A 21,053-nucleotide genomic window follows, 5' to 3' on the forward strand; every position below is an offset into this window, starting at 1 on the left:
CACTCCATCCTTAGAAACCACATGCCCCAAGAAGGACACCGCATCTAGCCAAAACTCACACTTAGAGAACTTGGCATAAAGCTTTTTCTCCCTCAACATTTCCAATACCATTCTCAAATGCTCTTCATGTTCCTTCTTGCTCTTTGAGTATACCAATATATCATCAATAAATACGATCACGAAGAGGTCCAAATATGGCTTAAAAATCCCGTTCATCAAGCTCATGAACGCAGCAGGGGCATTCGTAAGACCAAAGGACATCACTACAAATTCGTAATGTTCATACCTCGTTCGAAAAGCAGTCTTTGGCACATCCGTTGCCCGTATTTTCAATTGATGATAACCGGATCTCAAGTCAATCTTAGAGAAGACACAAGCACCTTGTAACTGATCGAACAAATCATCAATGCGGGGAAGAGGATGCTTGTTCTTTATGGTTACCTTGTTTAGTTGTCTGTAGTCTATACACATTCGAAAACTCCCATCCTTCTTCTTTACAAACAAAACCGGAGCACCCCAAGGAGATGCACTTGGTCTAATGAAGCCTTTGTTCAATAACTCTTGAAGTTGTGCTTTTAACTCTCTTAACTCCGCGGGAGCCATTCTATAAGGGGGTATAGAAATGGGGCGAGTACCGGGTTCAAGATCAATACAGAAGTCAATATCCCTATCCGGTGGCATACCAGGAAGATCTGCAGGGAACACATCCAGAAACTCACGAACTACTGAAACCGACTCAATCGAAGGTATTTGGGTAGTGTCATCCTTGAGATGTGCCAAGAAAGCTAAACACCCTTTACTAATCATTTTCTTAGCACGAAGAAGGGAGACGATGCGGACCGGATTGGAAGTGTAGTCACCCTCCCACACTAACGGATCTGTCCCAGGCTTGGCTAACGTCACCGTTTTAGCATTACAATCCAAGATCGCAAATTGCAGAGAAAGCCAAGTCATACCCAGAATTACATCAAAATCATCCATTTCTAAGATAACCAAATCTACATAAGTGTTGCTCCCCACAAAGTTCACCAAACAAGACCTATATACCTTTTCAACTACCACAGACTCACCCACCGGAGTAGAAACACGAATAGGCATATCAAGTAATTCACAATGTAAATTTAGACCATTAGCAAATGAGGAAGATACATAAGAAAATGTGGATCCAGGATCAAACAATACAGAAGCCATGCAATCACAAACCAGAAGATTACCTGTGATGACAGCATCAGATGCCTCCGCTTCAGACCGCCCAGGGAAAGCGTAACAATGGGCCCTATCGTTCGTCTGTCCGTTGCCCCTACCATGTTGTGATGTAGTGGCCCCAGTTTGCCCATTACCTCTGCCGTTTTGGTGACCACTATTACCTCGACCACCACGCCCTCCAGAAAAACGGCCTCTACCATGACCACCTCTACCTCTAGCTATTGGGGGTCTGTAACTTGGTCTGGGACAATTTCTCCTAATATGTCCAATCTCCCCACATCCATAACATTCTTTGGAGTCGATCATATGCCCCTCGGAGAAGTGTTGACCGGTCTGAGGTGGTCCCCCAACTACAGTCTGTAGTGAAGACTGAATTGGTCGGACTGAGTAACTTCCCGAACCCTGTCCTCTAGTGTAAGAACCATTAAACTCACCTCCCTTTCGAAGCCTTTTTGATGTCGATGTTGTGGTGAAGTCGTATGGCTTCACTCCTTCCACTTCTATCACAAAGTCTACCACCTCTTGGAAGGATTTTGCCGTTGCCGCTATCTGTAAGGCCGAAATCCGCAATTCTGACCTCAACCCCTTCACAAACCGGCGAATCCGCTCTTGAGGACTGAAACAGAGTTGAGTGGCATATCTGGATAGTGTACGAAACTTAGCCTCATAAGCATTAACCGACATCCTACCTTGCTCTAGGCTCAAGAACTCATCCCTTTTCCGATCCCTCAAAGTCCGGGGGATATACTTCTCCATAAACAAACTAGAGAATAAGGCCCAAGTCATAGGTGGTGCCTCTATTGATTGACACTCGACATGTGACCGCCACCACATTTTGGCGTTCCCTTGAAACTGATAAGTCACAAACTCCACACCAAACCGTTCTACTATACCCATCTTGTGTAGTAGCTCGTGACAGTCAACCAGAAAATCATAAGCATCCTCCGATTCAGCACCCTTGAAGACTGGAGGTTTCAATTTCAAGAACTTACTGAAAAGTTCATGCTGATCATTTGTCATTATAGGCCCAGTAGTCAGACGTGGAAACGTGCCTATTTCCAATGGAACATCCATGCGGGGAGCCATAGTAGCCGCATGTTGTACTTCTGAAACCGGAGGTGTTGGCGCAGAAAACACTGGAGGTGCCTGACCTTGATCAGATAACCCGCTAAGATAATCCAGAACCTGATTGATCATCTCTGGGGTAGGTTGGGGTGGCATTTCCTCATTTTGCACTTGTTCATTCACCCCATCCTCCCCCTCTCTTATCACTTCCTCAGTCGGTGGAGGAGTCACCGCCCTAGTATCAGATGGGCTAGGTGCTCGTCCTCTTCCCCTAGAGGACGTCCTCCCACGACCTCTACCACGGCCTCTTGCCGCTGCTCTTCCTCGAGCTACAGCCCCAGTGGCTGGCTCAGACGCACCCTGTCCCGCCGGTGCTGGTGTTGGTGTTGGCGTAGTCGTTGCTCTAGTTCTAACCATCTGCGAAAGAGAGTGAAGATGGTCAGATACCAATTCGTATCGCCTAGATACCAATTGGACTCAAGTAGTAGCACGAAAGAAAGAATGAAAGAGTGAAATTTTTCCTAAAGTCTTATAGCCTCTCAAGGAAAAGTAAAGGCGTCCCCCTACCGTTCCTTAAGACTCTACTAGACCTGTTCTTGTGTGATGAGACCAACGAACCTAATGCTCTGATACCAAGTTTGTCACGACCCAAATCGGACCGCGACTGGCACCCACACTTACCCTCCTGTGTGAGCGAACCAACCAATCTAAACCTTAACATTTCAATGTAATAACAACAGAAAGTAATGCGGAAGACTTAAACTCATTAATAAAACCAATTCAATAACTATCAATATTCAACATCTATTATTCCCAAAACCTGGAAGTCATTATCACAAGAACATCTACGATCAAATGACTAAACTAAGAGTATTCTAAAAGCTAAAAATACATAAGAAGCTAGTCCATGCCGGAAGTTCAAGGCATCAAGACTTGAAGAAGAAGATCCCGTCCAAGCTAGAAGCATTAGCTCACCCTAAATTTCCGATGTAGTAAGACTGGCTTGAATTACTGTTGAGTTGAAGACGATGGCACGTTTGCTGCACTCCACAAATAAACAAGAAGAAAACATAAAAGTAGGGGTCAGTACCAAACACGGGTACTGAGTAGATATCATCGGCCAACTCAAAATAGAAATCAATATATACCGAGTAATATCATAAAATCAACTATGATACTCAACATGTAGCAACAACAAATACTATATCATTAACAATTACCGTCAAGTTCACACATGAGGACTCAAGCCTCGCTACCATACTCATTTGGGAATCATGTTCATTAGATTGAGTATATTAACATCTTTCAAGATTCATTATCTTTATTTCTCTTGTGTCGGTACGTGACACACCGCTCCCTCATATTCATTAATCCTCTTGTGTCGGTACGTGACACTCCGATCCCTCATATCCATTAATCCTCTTGTGTCGGTACGTGACACTCCGATCCCCTAAATCTACGTGTCGGTTCGTGACACCCGATCCCCTAAATCTACGTGTCGGTTCGTGACACCCGATCCCCTAATTCTACGTGTCGGTTCGTGACACCCGATCCCCTAATTCTACGTGTCGGTTCGTGACACCCGATCCCCTAAATCTACGTGTCGGTTCGTGACACCCGATCCCCTAATTCTACGTGTCGGTTCGTGACACCCGATCCCCTAACTCTACGTGTCGGTTCATGACACCCGATCCCCTAATTCTACGTGTCGGTTCGGGACACCCGATCCCCTAATCTCCTTCCATCAATTCATCAAGCCTTCTCCCTTACCAAGGCATCATCAATCTCATTACTTTAGTTCATCAAGCCTTCTCCCTTACCAAGGCATCATCATTAAAAAGAGATTAGGTTTTTATCAAATTTGGGATTCAATAACTTCATCATGCTTAATATAATCACAATTATATAATCACGTTCATGCATGCATACAATTAAGCACATAGCAGGGTTTACAATACTACCAATACATATCATTCTCTATTAAGAGTTTACTATGAAAGCATGAAAACCATAACCTACCTCCACCGAAGAGTTGAATCAAGCAAGAATTTTCCCAAAGCTTTGTTTCTCCCTTCTCGTTCGATTCTCTCTCTCTCTCTCTTGTTCTTTCTATTTTCTTTATTCAAACCCTCTTTCTTTTACCCTAATTAGTATATAATTAAGAATAAAAGATGGCAATAATACCCCACTAATTAACTTAGGGTTACCTCCTTTAACCCCTCAAGAATTTGAGTTATTAATATAAACCCACGAACTTTATAATTAAGGCAAGAATAGTCAAAAACGTCCCTTAAAACTTAACCAGAAATCTGACTCTGCCTGGGATTTGCGCAACCTGTGACGGGCCGTCGTGCCTGCGACGGTCCGTCCTGCAGGTCATCGCAGAGTTCAGAGACCCAATATTTCCACCAAGGGTCTGTGACGGTCCGTCACACCTGTGACGGTCCGTCACACCTGTGACGGCCCGTCCTGCCATTCCGTCACAAAGTTCAGAGAGTCGATTTTCAGTATCCAATTTCAGATTTCCTAAGTGTTTTGAAACGAGACCCTGCGACGGTCCGTCGTGCCCATGACGTTCCGTCGTGCCCATGACGTTCCGTCGTGGGGTCCGTCGCTTCTGCCAGTTTTTCCAGAATTGAAGTCTGTTGCTCAAAACGACTAAACGGGTCGTTACAATTGCTTACCCAAATTCCAGAATGCCGCAGCAAAATTGAGATATTCATCTTCAAACCTTTTTCTTTTTTTTTTATTTCTTAGTATGCAGATCAACTTTTACAAGAATAATTTTGATTTATGAAGATCATCTGATTTAAAATTTGAATTTACTAATCAATTACACAGGCTGTATAGCATTAATTACGTGATTTCAGTTACAAATAGCAGCAGATGCAAAATATGATGTATCAGGACTTATGTATCCCGTGCCATTTGGATGTATCCCGCTTCTTTGAATTTTAAGGGATTTTTAGTAATTTCAATTCTAAAAGGGATAAAAGGTCATTTTGTATTTATAATATGTGGTTCCTATAATTTATACTTTATATTTTGCAAGTCACACCGGATTAGTTCTTTTTTTGTGTGGGTCAGAAAATGGTTGGCCCAACTCATAAGTACGTGGGCTATAGGCTTGCTAAATTATAATTTTTTTATAATTATTAAATTATAAATTATAAATTATAATTTAAAAATATTATCATAAATATCGACAAAACAATATTAGATGATGTTAATGTTACTACTTGTTAATCAAATCCACAAATAAAACTACCTTTATAGTATTTATTAAGTTTTTTTTTCAAGTAAAAGTATAAATATCTAAATAGAAATATTAAACTAATTATTTTGAGTTTGGACTCTCTTTAATTTTAAATTTGAATATTATATATTTTTTAATTAATTGTATTGCCCACGAACCGGACCTACCAATATTTTTCAAGTCCACAAATCAGCAAGCTTATTCAGGCTGAGATAAAAAAAAATTCTTAAATGGCCTCCAACAATCTTAGCATACCCCTATTAAATCTCAGGTTAGGTCAGGCCGGCCGAACGTGTCAAACCCATATTGATGACTCTAGATGGAATTGAAAAGTAACCAATAAATGTTATTTCTCATTTGAGATAACCAAGAGGGGAAAATTCAACTTCTATTTCATTGAAGAAGTTCTAAACTATTTTGATATTTTGTCAATCTTGATACAAATAAAAATTGATGTAATTGTTACATTTCAGAATTTAGTTTTTTTTTTCTTGTTGCAAAAATATTTACAATTATTTCCCTAGCTCTCTCAATTATTATCAATAGGAATAATAAGTTGAGGTATTTGGCCACAATTCACAAAATCAATTTTGTTCAATTGAATACAGCACAAAACTCTCTCTGGCAGCTCCTCTTGCTTCTGTGCCTGCATTACAATACAAATATATCTTAGATCAAGAACAAAATCAAGGTAAAAATTATGTCCTTTCGTTTAGCTAATGGTAATTATCACTTTTTCACAAGTTTCACTCCCGGACTATCAACAGTTTCCACCTGAACTTCTGATAACTATACCTGAATTGTCAATCCAAGTTCAAGAATTCCATGTTTCAACCGTTCTCGGAATGCATCAAATCCTTTCCTGGAAATGTAACTGAAACGATGAACATCCAAGTCTATTTCGAAGTAGCTGTCTCCCTGCATAAAAATCATCTGTGAGATTCAAAAAAATGTTTCAAATACATCAGGTACTAAGTATTATGAGAATTTTATCCAATGTATACTCTCCCTTCTCCCTCGAAAATCAATTCTTTCCAAATGCTGGACAGAGTTCATGTAGTTTAACACGCGAAAAGTGAAACATGACAAGTATTTTGAGAACGGAGGGAGTATTAAAGTTCAGAATTGAGAACACATTACCTCATAGAACGCATGTTGAGGACGTGAAAGCACTGGTTTTTCATTATATGCATGTAAAAGCTTTTTCTCCGCGGGGTTTAAATGAAGGTCTTCAGGATTGGCTACACCAACCATAATTTTGAGTCTTTCTCTGAAAGGAACTGTTGATTCCTTTGCAAAACCCTTTACGGTTTCCATTTCATCCTTTACAAGTCTCTGCGATAAGAACAAGTAGAAACGGATCATTTCATGTAATCCAGATGACAGAAAGTAGTACTCAAGAAAACGAAAAACAGCCTATTACCTTTATACTGTCTTGAAATTGTGGAGAAACCTCCTTTTCAAAATTTTCTGATACTTTGAAATATAGTACAAGGCTCATCCCCTCTCCATCGTTTTCCCCAAGGAACATCGAAGTAGGGTAACTAGGCAGCTGCGATAACAAAATCCACGAATGAGCCTTAGTTCATGCACTTAATCACAGCTAACAGAATAAATGTTAATACTGTCAAGAAAATGTCCCAAGTCTTATTTATGGACCTGTATATTGACGACAAGCAATGATGGAACTTTTTCATGTGGCTCTACATAGGGAAGGTCAAGATACCGCGCTATGTGAGATATCTTCCGTGGAGAAACAAATAAATCAACACCAATAGGTACATAAGGGCAACAATTCGCGGCAGGAAATTTCCTTTTATCTCTGCATTTGAGATATATACAAGTCTTATAAGCTTGAATGCAGAGCAAAACAAGAAATACTTGCAAATCTTATTGTACACAATGTAACCATAGTAACATGCCTGAAGTAATTCGTGCCTCGAAGCTTAAATATGGAAGGAGAAACCGGACTCCAACATCCTTGAGTCGATTTCACATTACTGGAATGTGGAATAAGAAATCCTGCTTTTGGATGATACAATAATCTTCTTGAAGGACCTGGATTTTTATAAAATCATTTAGATTATGAAAGTATACTAGTTATGTGATACAAGCAGAATGTTCATTTTCAGAAACATTAGTATTTCGAAAGAATCAGGCAGACTATGCATTAGTATTTGCAGTGACACTCACAAAACTCAGTCGTCGTGTCTTGATTATGCAGTATCTTACTATCAGCAAGTGTTACAACTGATAACTTCTTTCGTTGAGATGTCAAACTTAGATCCTCCGCAACATTTCTCCTCTTAGTAAAACTTCCATCTACCTGAATCAAGCATCGAGAATCAACAGACGAATGACTCGGAAGGCTAACCAAGGACATGAAGCAAAACTTTTCATTTAGTATCACTTACACATGGTATATCATTGTTGTTGATAGTATCATAAAAGCGCGAGTTGCTTTCAATTTGGCTTTGATGATCTAATGCACTCCCAGCAGCAACGACGAGTGAAGGGCAAATTTCTAGACACAAAATTACAACGAGAACTCAAAAATAGCTTCTTTTGGTAAATTACTGTTGGAATATGGATTAGGATTTATCGATTACCTCCAAGAACACTAGTGAAGTCTTCGTCTGAATCTGAGTCGAGGACACTGCAAGTATCAAACCATGCTTCCTCTTGGCTTAATCCTGTAAATCAAAAAACCCCTCGGAAGTTATACACTTCTAATACCAATTAAAACAACCCTTAAGGCCTATTAGAAGTATCCATACCGGCTACATCAACTTGATGATAATTTAGGGAATGATGAAATGCAGGACTCGACGTCCTGCTCTCGTAGTCTACTGTGACAAACTCACAAACATCAACATCTCTGGCATACTCTCCCGCATCAGTAAGTTGCTCTATCGGTGCAACAGAAACAGAACATGGTGCCTTTCTTCGAAACCTACGAGTCTTGGGAATGTACTTTCCTTTTAACTTAATCTTCTTAGACGGACTCGACACACATCCACCCATATTACAAGTTCACAAACACCAGAAAACACCCGTTTCCTCCTTTTTGCATATATCAACCGAAAAACTGCAAGATTATAGCATTCAAAAACACTTTAGATATGAACAAAACAAACATGATTTCACTTGTATTTTCAGAAAAGGTGCAAATTACCAATCATTCTTTACCTCACATGCCAAAAAAGAACAAAAGGCTTAAATGACCATATTTGGAATAGTGTGACCTTCATAACAAATTACTAACATTTAGTGAATATTGAAAATGAAATACACATAAACCAATACACATATAAGACAATTAATATTATGTTGATTGTTTTGCAGAACTCTATCTGTAAGCCAAAAAAGATAACCTTTTCTGCAATCAAAATCATTATATTTGGAGGATCACATAAAGACTATATTATATTTCAACAGGATGAATAAAATAGGAGATTTTTAGAGAACCCCAAATCAAGAAAATGAGGAAATATCTCAAGATTGAAACAGTAAACAAGAAGTCAGCCAAACAACAAACATATCCAGTATAATCTCGGGGTCTACTTTACGAAGACTTTTCGAATAAACGTTCGGTTCAAAATAAGTGTAATCTAAACGAACAAAGCAATCGAAGTAACAGATAGTCGTAAAAATTGAAGAATAAGATACAAGAAGTCAAGCAGAAGTCCTTTAAAGGTCCCAATCAAACGCCAGAATGATAGTATGAAATAACAATAATGACAAAAGAGATTTACCTAAACATTTAAGATATTAACACAATACAAATAAAAATGATATCTTTAAATTCAGAAAAAAATTAAGTGAAATATAAAACTTTCTTGAAAGGTCATAATTTGGAAACAAAGCAATTATTTTCTGGCATGCATTTGAAGTAAACAAAGCTATAGGTCAACTAGAATTAAAAAGTAGCAACTTCATAATTCATATAAGAACAAAGTATAAAAGAAGAAATAATAAACTAGCTGGAAACTTGCAAAATCAAAAAAATAAAATCAATATCAATAAGCAAATGAAAAGATAAAAGAAAATAACATATCCAGTATAATTTTATGAAATTTGAGAAGGGTAAGATATACGAAAAAAGACGTTAACCTTGTGTTTAAGTTGTTTCAAATAGACTCTTAGCTCAAAAAAATATAATCAAGCAAAATCGAAAAGATAAACAACAACGAAAAAAAATGAATTAACTAAAGATGGAAAAGTCTTGAATTATATATATTTTTTGGTTTTTCACTACTCATCGGGATTTATATGGTGTAAGGCACATTTAAAAGGAAAACTCTTTCTAACAAAAAAAAATAATCTAGAACTTGAATTCGAAATTTTTACTACTCATTGAATTCGAGATTTTTGACTTATAGATTAAGTATGAGGATTCTATCGATCTCACCACAATTGTTATTAGAGTATAAATTATATTTACTGGTAAAGAGAAGTTCACGAAAAAAACATAAAGAAAAATTAGAGTGATTAAATAAAATTTTAATTATAAGATTCTAAGAGAAAATTTTCAAGAGAGAAATGAAGGAACTTACATAACTCTTCCAATGTTGAGTTGCTAATTCCAAATTAAAGTTCTGTTTATGTTCTCATTTGTACAATTAATATATAGTTAGCTACCTCCACCCCTAAAGTGGGGTAGATGGGTCCCACATAAATACACAAAATTGGATTACAACTATTGAAACTCTAATTATTTTATTGATTGTCTCCTTTAAAAATGGATATTGAATTTTCTTATGTTTTCTAATATAATTTCACAATATGCATTCTAACTCATGATTATGTGTACACATATGGCATGTCAAAGCTATACAACATAATCATTATGTGTTTTATACTATAGTATTTGTTTGAATACTTTTTTTTTTATATTGTATTAAAATTATAATCAAAATTTTGTAATTTTAAACGTATCAAGTTAGTCAAATTAGAGCATATATCATTATTATTGATGAAATAAAAATTATTAAATAATTCTCAAATATGAAAAAGGTCTTAGTCCTTTTATTTTTTTGCTAATTATGGAAGGGAGTATTTAAATAGCATTTTCACAGTGATATAAGATCATTGTAAGTATAATATAATAATAGCAAATATAGCTAACAAACTAAGAAATTTAACCAAATTCATTACTTTTTACCTGAAACGTAATATGAATATGCAAGTAAAAATTCTAAAAAAAATCTCAATCATACTAGCTAAAAGAATAATGAATATAATGTGTGGTAGATTTATAAAAATTTAATCTGTCAAAGTCAAATTTTAAAATTCTGATTTCCTCTCACATGCGTATGAGATATTGAGATATTAAAGGAAGATGAGATGGGGTGGACATACGATAGGGGAAACTCAAATGTCAAGTTTCGCTTTTCGGGAGTTGATTTGTCTTATTTTTAAACTAAGTTGGATTAGATTAATTTATTATTTCAAAATTATAAAAAAAAATACGATAAAAAATTACTAGTTATAATTCTCTCGTATAATATGATTAAAAAATATCTAATTGTTAGCTAAAGTTAATTTAATTTGACTCTTAGAAAAATAGAATATGACAAATATTATGAAACAGAAAATTAAAGTCATAGCTTGAGAATTTGACTAATCCTCCGGAGCTTAAAGGGTATAAAATATTAACAAAAATTTCACAACGGTATATAAAATTTTATATCTATCAAAACGGTAAAATCGCTGGAACAACAACGATTTACTCCACCGGAAAAAGCAAAATCGCTGCTACTGCAGCGATAGCGATTTTGCAAAATGTAATTTTTTTAAAAAAAAAAATTCAAATCGATACCTAGGCATCGATTTTCAATTATTTTTTTTAGGCAGCGATTTTCGATTTTTATAAAAATATTTTCATTTTTTTTAGAAAATCGCTGCCTAGGCAGCATTTTCATTTTTTAAAAAAAATAAATAAATTGTAAAAGCGTTGCAGTAGCAGCGATTTTGCTTTTTCTGGTGGAGTAAATCGTTGTTGTTCCAGCGATTTTACCGTTTTGATTATTATAAAATTTTATATACCATTTTAAAATTTTTGTTAATATTTTATATCTTTTAGACTCCGAACTTAAATATTTGGTTTCATTGATGATTGTGACTTTTTGATAAATGTAAACAAACACATAACATGCATGTTTATATGAAAATTAAGCATTGTGCTTTTTAAGTTGTCAAAATATTCAACCAACTCTTTTGCAGGGAAAAGATAAGTCTAAAATAAAGATTCCAGTACAAATTCATTTGAACTAATTAAGCACAAACCAAGATTATAAGGTAGTAAAAAATATACAACACAAACTTTTGTCAAAGTCAATTTATAAAAAGTCAACTAATAACTGACTATCCAAACTACCTTGTTTTTTTAATCACAATGTTTAATCATTTCTTATCATTTTTAATCAATATTTGGTCTAAAATCATGTTGTTGTTTTTTTTTTTTTTTTATGTTTTTGTGAAATCAAATAGTCAACTTAGCTTCCTTCCTCAATTCATGTTTCTTATTAGGTTTTTATATTTTTGATAGAGGTTGAATGAACTAATGAAACATTGTGAGTTGTAACTTGTAAGTAAAATAATATGTATAAAAATTGTGCTTACCCATGATAATATACAAGTGTTTATATATGCATATATATATTTAAAAGTTTAAAATAATAGTATGTTTGTCAAACTTCTGAATAGTCTGTTTTGAAAAATATTTTCTTCTTCAAAAATATTTTTTTAAAAATACTTTTGATGACAAAACATATTTTAATATTTATAAATAATATATAATTGTATACTTCTCATTTTATCGCTAATTAGATGATTTATAATCGTTTTTTTTTTTACATATCAAGAAAAAATATGAATGAAAAACCTCACTGAACCACTATTAGTAGATTCTTTTTGCAAAGATTTCATTAAATAACTTCTTTTTTCTTTTAGAAAAAATTATTCCTATCTTTTTTTTTTCTATCTAACTTATATATTTTGTGTCACATAATGTGGCACGACATGCATGGTGCAAAGTGCAAACCCCACAAACCAATAAAAATATTCTTTATTTGGTAAAGATACCATTAAAAAAAATTAATAAGAATTTGGAATTGGTTCAAACTTTTGTTGATTAAAATGCAATAAACATTGTTTAAGTAGGTGGGATTTAGGCAAAAACACCAACTTTTGAAACTAATGATTAGGAGGGACTATAGGGTTTGTAACACAAACAATTATGATTTTAGTGGTAGAGCCCCTGTCTTAGTTGCTATGTGACAAAAGGGTCCCAACTTTAGTTAAATTGTTTTTTTTCCTACCAAATTAGGAAGAAATTATTTGTTTAATTTCAAAAAATTGCTTTCCACAAAATTATCCTTCGTCCATCTATTGTCTCCAAAATAGCCTTCTCATTCACCTTTGAATTCAAAATTGATATTTAACGGTTTTAAATTTAAACTATTTAAATATTCTTTTTAAATACTTAGTGCTCAAATATTGGTAAATTAATTTTGTTTATACTTTATAAACCAACTAACTACCCACTCATTTAATAAACCCGTCCCAAATCCACTTTATTAAACAAAACCCTGAACCCTTCCTTTCTAAGACTGTGTTCGTCTCAGTTACTTTCTCCTACGTTTAACAAAATCCTCCATTGATTTTAAAAATTTAGACAAATTAATTTTAATAAGTGTTGCTAATTCAGTAAACTAGTATAATCAATATTACTCGGAGTTTCAACTGATGTGGACGTCCAATTAGATTTGGATTGTCTATGGGAAGTCCGATTGAAATTATACTAATACATTATTGATGTTGTCATTGTTTTTTACTAGGAGAAATTGACTGAGAAGAGCACAAATAGTTGTTTTGTTTAATAGGTGGATTTGGGTTAAATTTATTAATTGGGTGGAGTTTAATTAGTAGTGGGTGGTTAATAAGTGGATTTATAAATTATATTAATAAGTTAAATTATAACTAATAGTTGAGCCTCACATATTTAAATAATTTAAATTTAAAATCGTTAATTAAGTGGTCAATTTTGAACCCAAATGTGAATGAGAATGGTATTTTAGAGATAATTAGGCAACAAAAATATAATGCACAATTTGGTGAAGGCATTATGCTATTGAAGAGACAAAATTTAGGGTCCATACTTGGATTAGGCAAGTGTTTTTCTCCCTATTTTAATCACACAATAATTAAAATAAAGAGCCACTTTGAATTCATAAAGTATATTTTTTTGTCTTTATGGTTCTCTTAATTTCAATAATATTATTATTTTTTTCTCATGTATGGCACAAGAGTCCTTCCCTCAAATCACAAGTATTTTTTTTACAAATTAAAAATAAAAATAACTTAGATATTTAAAAAAATGAAAATGATTTTAGTCAATCACTACCAAACTCTTAGACCAAACCCCATTATACTATGGTTTTTTCTCGTGAGTTAATGCTAATTAAGCGGCTTGAATTATTTGTTCAAGTGTCACTTCAAAGCCAATTTTATATATATATATATATATATCGATTAATTTACAAGATAATTATTATTTTTTTGATTATTCATTTTCACTCGTGATATTTGAATTTGACACTTTTATTAAAAAAAATAACCTGGTTATTTTACCACATTATTCCTATCAGTTAATGGGATAATTAACGTTTCGTATTAAGTATTTGGAAAATAATACATTAATATTAATGATAATTCATGAAAAAAAAATTATTTTTACTTGATTTGGTAAAAGCAAAATTTATTTTCGAAATACTCTAGTGGATAAGTATGTATGAAAAAAATGTATCTTTCATCAATACAAATTATCGAGTAACTATATTCACTAAGATTTGAATAACACATCAAAAATACATACCTTTTGTTTTACTTATTTTCATTATTCCTCATTATTTTTAAAAATCTCCAAAATTCCTATTTTTTAATGTATCTGAGCTACATATTATATTAATGTATTCAAGCTAGTTTTTAATGTATTCGAGCTACATATTAATGTATTCGAGCCAGTATGTAATGTATTTGAGCTACATATTATGTATCTGAGCTAGTTTTTAATTATATTCGAAACAGTATTTAATGTATCTGAGCTTCAACTATTGTATTTGGTTTTTCTAATTTTAAAGAGATTAATATAATTAAAAACTTATTAGGAATAAATTGTAATTTCATATTAAAACTATGAAATTTATATAAAAAAAAATCATCTAACATTTTTATATCACTAAAATTAAATAAAAGACATTCTCAATCCACTATAGAGTTTTTTTTTCTCTTTAAATAATACATGTTGGTGCACAGCTAGATGACTACCCTACTATACCTGAAATATTCTTCCTCCTAATCCCTATTTTGAATTCTTATTCAAGGGAAATTGAATTTAGAAGGTTATCTTAATCCAATTAATCTAAAACATATTTTAATAAAAAAAAATTGTTTGGTTGTTGAATTTATTGAAAGCACTAAAAATAGAAGTGTAGGTAGCCTTGTGAGCCTCACAAGTCACATAGGGTAGTTTGGAATGTATATACAAAATTTGTGGATCAAAAAATTTATTTGTATTCGATATTTATATTAATTATTTATTTACAATATCTTATGGGAAAAAGAAGGTTGATATTCTCATAAAAACAAACCAAATCAATTAAGTTGATTTCTCAAATGTTGGAATCAATTAGATTGAATTTCGTTTATTTTTTTAATTTATTTAATTTCGTTTATTTTATTAAAAAAATTAAATATCTTAAGAAATAGTGAAATTGTATGTACTGCTCACTCAATTTTCTACGAAGGATTCCATAAATATTATATAAAAATAAACGATGGAAAGTCGTAATATCAAAATATTTATGCACTAACACACATAAAAAACTGAAACAATCATTTAATTTCGATAAGTTGACCCTTACATATCCAAAATGCACTTTAAAATTTGTATAACTTACATAAATCTCATAGTATAAAATCTAAATTATATTTTATCCCTGTTATTTTGGTAAGGCTTAAATGAACCTCAAGGAAAAGAGGAAGCCCATTGGGCTGAGATGAATGTTGAAGTCCACAAAAAAGGAACAATTTTCTCTTTTTGGATCTGCCAAAGAACAACATGCCATTACGAACATCGGATTAAATAAGAATAAGTAAATTTTAGGTTTAACAAATACAAAAAATTATATTTGTATGCTATAATTATAGTTTGCATAATTGCACTTCATAGTAAATTTTATGTTTATTATGGAGCATCAAATTTGTATAAAGCGCAAGCAGACATTCGTTTGCATAAAAGCGCAACGATTGTATATGTATATAGATTAGATATTTGTATATGTGTAACTACTATGTATATTTATCAATTATTGTATTTGTATATCTCCATAAAATTTGAACTTATATACAACTGAATCGAAATAAAATATTTGTATATCAAATCTCTCTCTCGCTTTATACAACATAAATTATACATTATAATTTGTATAATTTTTGTGTTGTATAAAGTGAAAAAGAGAGAAAGACAAAAGAGAACTGTTAGGGGAACATCTGTATTTGAATAATTATACGTGTATAGAATGAAAATATTTGTATTTATATTTGTATGTACAATTTTCTCTCGCTTTATACAAACACTAACGCAATATATGTATTTGTGTTTGTATAAAGTGAGAGAGGCGAGGGACAGTGGCGAATGAGATTCTCTAGAGAAAGAGGTGAATGACAACTGTTTGCTACAGACTACACTTAAATGAAATTGTGGTTATACCATTTAACTGAATTAATAGTTTGTTATTTTATACAATTTTTCCAAAAAGAAGAGTTAGGATCGATTTGGCTCTAATATCATGTTGACAAATGGAAAATTGGCTTAACTCGACTAAAAGAGTATAATCTCGTATGTTAATTACAATACTTTACGATAAAACTAATTACATTCTCTCATCTTTTTCAAAAGAATTTACAACATCTCAAATAAATTTAACTGAACTCGTTTCATTCACCTCAAAAAACATATTATAATAATATAAATCATATATTTTTAAAAAATTTACTAACTCTGAATCTTGAATTTATGGACCAGGTGTTGTTTGATCATAACAAATGTTAGGACATAAGGTCACAAGGCAAAGCATTTGAGGTGAAAATACAAGCACTTGATGAGAGAGGGAGATAAGGTATAATTAAATGTGTCACATGCTTGTCTAAAGTTGTTGGTAAAATTCATTATGAAAGAAAGTCACACCCCACTCTCTCTTTACCTTCTTCATCATTTAAGGTTTCAAGAATACCCCTCCTCTCATTACAATGGATATAATGTTTTTGCCCCACTTTTTGTTAAATCATAGATAAACATAACCATTAAATTGACATTAGCTGATTGCTATGATTTTTAATTTTAGGTATGCATAAATAGAGAATTAAACTTGTATAAAATTAAACAAATATATATATTCGTCCTACATGACAGCTTACATGAAAATTGTGTATCCTATGGAGCGTCTTACATGTATTATTACTATGCAGGACATTGTTCAATTTTATAAAGTTTAAGTGATTACTTGTACACACTCAAAGTTTGAGAACATTGTTGTCCGTTAAAGTCAAGTTAAGAGTCATGTTTATGTATCATGTCTTTTTTTATTAATGTGTGTTCTTTGCTATTGCACTGTCTTGAGATATATATTACAAGTAACGGTGTTTATGTATCATGTCTTTTTTTATTGTGTGTTGCACTGTCTTGAAATATATATTATAAGTAACAGTGATATTACACTTTTACAATTAATAGGTTTTCGATAGATGTGTTATACGTATATCATGATGTATCTAAGGTCAATCAACACACGTCAAAATGATTTTTTCACAGTATAAAAAGTAATTGGAACATAATTTGTAAATTTTTTTACAAAGGCCCCTCACAGAAAAAATTGATGCATACTCAAATTTAATCATGAACAAACTTAAATGTACTTCACATTCTCCACTGAACTTTGAACCATTCAATGAGTGCAAATCACATTTAAGTTTTTTAAGAAGGAGAAGAGTAAGAAATTTATAAAATTTATAGTTTTAAAATGAGACGAAATTTCTTTATTTATAAGCACCAAAGGATAGTACGAAAAAGTATTTATTGTGTATGTGTTTTATCAAAAAGTCACAACGCTTTAAAAAAGCCACAGTTCTTTGAAAAAAATCGTAACCCTTCGAAAAGGTTAAAGATTTCATCTATTTCATAACCAACAAAGGATAGTATGAATAGGTATTTGTTGTGCCTTATCAAAAAAATCACAACTCTTTAAAAAAAAACTATAGTTTTTTGAAAAAAGTCATAACTCTTAGGAAAAATTAAAAAGTTCATGATATAAATATATAGATATACACTTTGTTTTATACAAATATACACATATTATACATAAAGAATGTGTTTGGTATATAGAAAAAAATAACAAAAATTAAGAGAAAATTAATATGGAATATACGATCATACGGTTTTTTGATGTCATCATAATTTTATTAATTTTTCATTCTAAATAAGAATTTTTTTTGAAAATTCATTAATTTTATATTGTTACTTTTGTGATATACATTGTATTCTAGAAAATGAAGTTTATAGTCCAACAAATAAAAAATGTAGTCTTGGGGCTTGTCTATTACTTTCTCAAACTTCAAGGGGCAAAGTGCACTTTCTCAAACCTCAGGGTCTACTGAAAATAACACAATATACTATATTTATGGGGTGAATTGGATTTATTGTGTAATTATGTACATCTATTACAAATTGAGATGATAAAGATTTGTGCATTATTTCAAATCTTACTATATTTAATGAAGAATAATATTTTATAGCAAACAAAAATAGCTTAAAAAAGAAATAAATTTGAAATGGGGAACAGTCAACGTCGCAGTTAACAATCAATCACGAAAGTTACGATGAAACGATAAATATTATTTTATTTTTAATTAAAATTTTCACGTACAAGTAAAATTAATATATACGAGGTAAAATTTATATTTACAGTCACGGGTTTCTATCAATCACGTGATGAATATTAGGAGCCAAAGACAAATAAAAGAAATTAAACAAAAAGCCAAGTTACTATAAATTAGTCACGGGTCAAATTCCTAGAAAATAATGATATTATTATTTATTCTCAACTATCTTGCTTTTTTGACAATTATTTCTAGTTAACTGGAGGTACAAGAAAGGAATATATAGTAGTTGTAAAATAATATTAGTATCATGTTTTCTTTTATTTCCACTTTAGTGTTTAATATTCGTATATTTCAGATATATCGATCTTTTTAAGAGAAGATATTTTTTAATAAAAGAAAAATAGAAAAACTTATGTAATGGATCAAACTAAGATACTTGTATTTATTTGAAAGAACAATATTTTAAAGAAATATCATAATATATATGATAGTTTGTGATTTTATAGATATTCGTAAATATTCTTTTTATTCGTGTGAATATGGTTAAGCAGAAATATTATATACTTGCAGATACATTTATTAAGCACGTACATATAGTTTATTTTGCTACGATAAAGTTATTATATACACATGAGTGTACTTATTATATGCATGAATATAATGTAATTTCATTATTATTATTATTATTATTATTGTTGTTGTTGTTATTATTCTGCGTACATGCATAATATATTTCATTATGTTTTGAAAATTATTTCGTAATTAAATAAATTTTAGTTTTTTTATTAAATGAACTTGCGGACATAACACCATTTAAGGAGAAATTCTCATTTTGTATATTTAAAATTTAGATTAACTAAGGACAAGGAAATCTCTTCTATGTATTAGCTAAATCATCGAAAAAAATATTATGTATTCAAATAAAATGATGCATGAGATGATTATATAACATAATTTAAATATTCTTAATAACAAATTATTATAATTCAGTAATTTTTTTAGCTATTTGAAATGAAATAATGCTCTCGTTATCGTTGTTATCATATATACTAAATAATATAAGTAGGGAATAATAAAAGTCAAATTATGGAAAAAAGTAAAGTCAAAATTGTCTTTGCTTTGCTTGTCCTCAAAGATTTTGGGGAAATGCTTCAATCATCATATTGTATTCTTTATTTATTTATTTATTTATTTATTACATTTACATTCATTACGTACCTTATTGTACTTGTAGTTAATAATTTGTATTTCTCAAAGTATAAAAATACACTTCTTCTTGTTTCACTACATTTAGTAGATTCGTGTGACTTTGAATCATTTGGTTTAATGTATTTGGGTCGTTTGTGATTTGATTTGGATCGATTATTAATTAAATCAAAATTAAATTAATTTAGTCGATTTTTAAAATTTTTAAAATCAAACTAAACTTAATAAAAATAATAACCATCGGTTTAATTGTTGTCGATTTGATTCAGTTTTTCTGGTTTATTTAGTTTTTGAAAGTAATAATTTTTTTGAAGACGTACGTATTTTGATATACACAAACACCAAGTACATGAACAATTTTTAAAAAAAACTAATGGTTCAGCCAAGCAATGAAGCAATACTAGAGTTATTACTACATAAACAAAGTAATTCATTTAAGAGAAAGTGTGACTATTTTATGTGAAGTACAGTAGGTAAGACTAATATGAATTTTGATGGACTTGAAATTGAGATTGTTATACTTTGACTGAAGTGTTGGGCTTGAGAAAATGGTAAAATTAAAGATTTAAGTAAATTAATATTTAATAAAAATATTTTTAATTTAGTTATGAATAATATATAAACAATTATAAAATTTATATGTTCAATTTATCAGTGCGATTTGATTATTTTTACGGTTGTTTTTTAGTAAAATCAAAACCAAATCAAATAGTATCGATTTTCAAAATTTAAAAACCAAACCTAACCAAACTAAACCAATTATCAACTTTTTTAATCGATTTAATTCGGATTGCGGTTTGATTTACTAGTTTACCTTAACCATAAACAACACTAAATATACTTGCATTTTTTGCTTTTCATGAAGTGTTATATAAAAAAAAATAACTATTAAAAATAGAATGATTTTTGCTTCTTTAAATCTGTATTTTTTGGATTATGTTGAGCTTAAAATTTGGTAGGGAGTAGAATTAATCAATAAAAGTATGTTTTTAAAAAAAATCAAAACTTTAGATAAGATAGTCACACTTTACAATATGGTATCAAAGTTAGATTCGATATAAATTTTTCAGAAATTAATCAACTATAGGGAGTGAAAACAATATCCCTAGTTGATGAACATACACGCATCAGACCAACCTAGAATAAAAAATCTCTAGATATTAGGAGGGGGAGGAGGTGGTGTTGAATAGAATGTCCCAAATCAAAGAATTAATTGAATCGTGATTTTCTTATACGACTTGGATTATCTTCGTTTAAACTTCTTGTTGGGGTGTGAACTCGATCAAAAGTTTAATGTAACATGCTATTGAAGCAGACAAAAATTTTAAGATCGAATCTCATCGTCATTCAATAGAAAAGAACTTTTACATGTTTAACC

At 31.6% G+C, this 21,053-nt stretch overlaps 1 protein-coding gene across 4 annotated transcripts; it reads right to left on the bottom strand.

The window, feature by feature from the left end:
• Positions 1-5,913: 5,913 nt before the first annotated feature.
• LOC101254089 (uncharacterized) lies at positions 5,914-10,133 on the bottom strand. Of its 4 annotated transcripts, none has more exons than XM_010322595.4 (12): positions 10,084-10,131; positions 8,717-8,772; positions 8,305-8,615; positions 8,137-8,220; positions 7,942-8,051; positions 7,721-7,853; positions 7,450-7,585; positions 7,187-7,349; positions 6,951-7,079; positions 6,668-6,862; positions 6,323-6,445; positions 5,914-6,173 (listed from the first exon to the last, which is right to left on the bottom strand). In XM_010322595.4, exons 3-12 carry the CDS (start codon positions 8,549-8,551, stop codon positions 6,057-6,059), a joined length of 1,437 nt encoding a protein of 478 aa, XP_010320897.2. In that variant the 5' UTR covers positions 8,552-8,615; positions 8,717-8,772; positions 10,084-10,131; the 3' UTR covers positions 5,914-6,056. The 4 variants fall into 4 exon arrangements, with proteins under 4 accessions (XP_010320897.2, XP_069153953.1, XP_069153952.1 ...); XM_069297852.1 differs by having other exon boundaries at positions 8,703-8,772; positions 10,084-10,114; XM_069297851.1 differs by lacking the exon at positions 10,084-10,131 and adding an exon at positions 8,902-9,162.
• Positions 10,134-21,053: the final 10,920 nt, after the last annotated feature.

The sequence above is a fragment of the Solanum lycopersicum genome, chromosome 5, assembly GCF_036512215.1.
Source record: "Solanum lycopersicum chromosome 5, SLM_r2.1".
NCBI lineage: Eukaryota > Viridiplantae > Streptophyta > Magnoliopsida > Solanales > Solanaceae > Solanum > Solanum lycopersicum.

Bases quoted from the DNA above. Each gene is read 5' to 3' on its own strand.
- LOC101254089 (XM_004239041.5), bottom strand. From the start codon at position 8,551: ATGGGTGGATGTGTGTCGAGTCCGTCTAAGAAGATTAAGTTAAAAGGA. The intron at 7,586-7,720 runs GTGAGTGTCACT...ATAAAAATCCAG, and splicing joins AGACACGACGACTGAGTTTT to GTCCTTCAAGAAGATTATTG. The intron at 6,446-6,667 runs GTAATGTGTTCT...ATTTTTATGCAG, and splicing joins CTCAACATGCGTTCTATGAG to GGAGACAGCTACTTCGAAAT.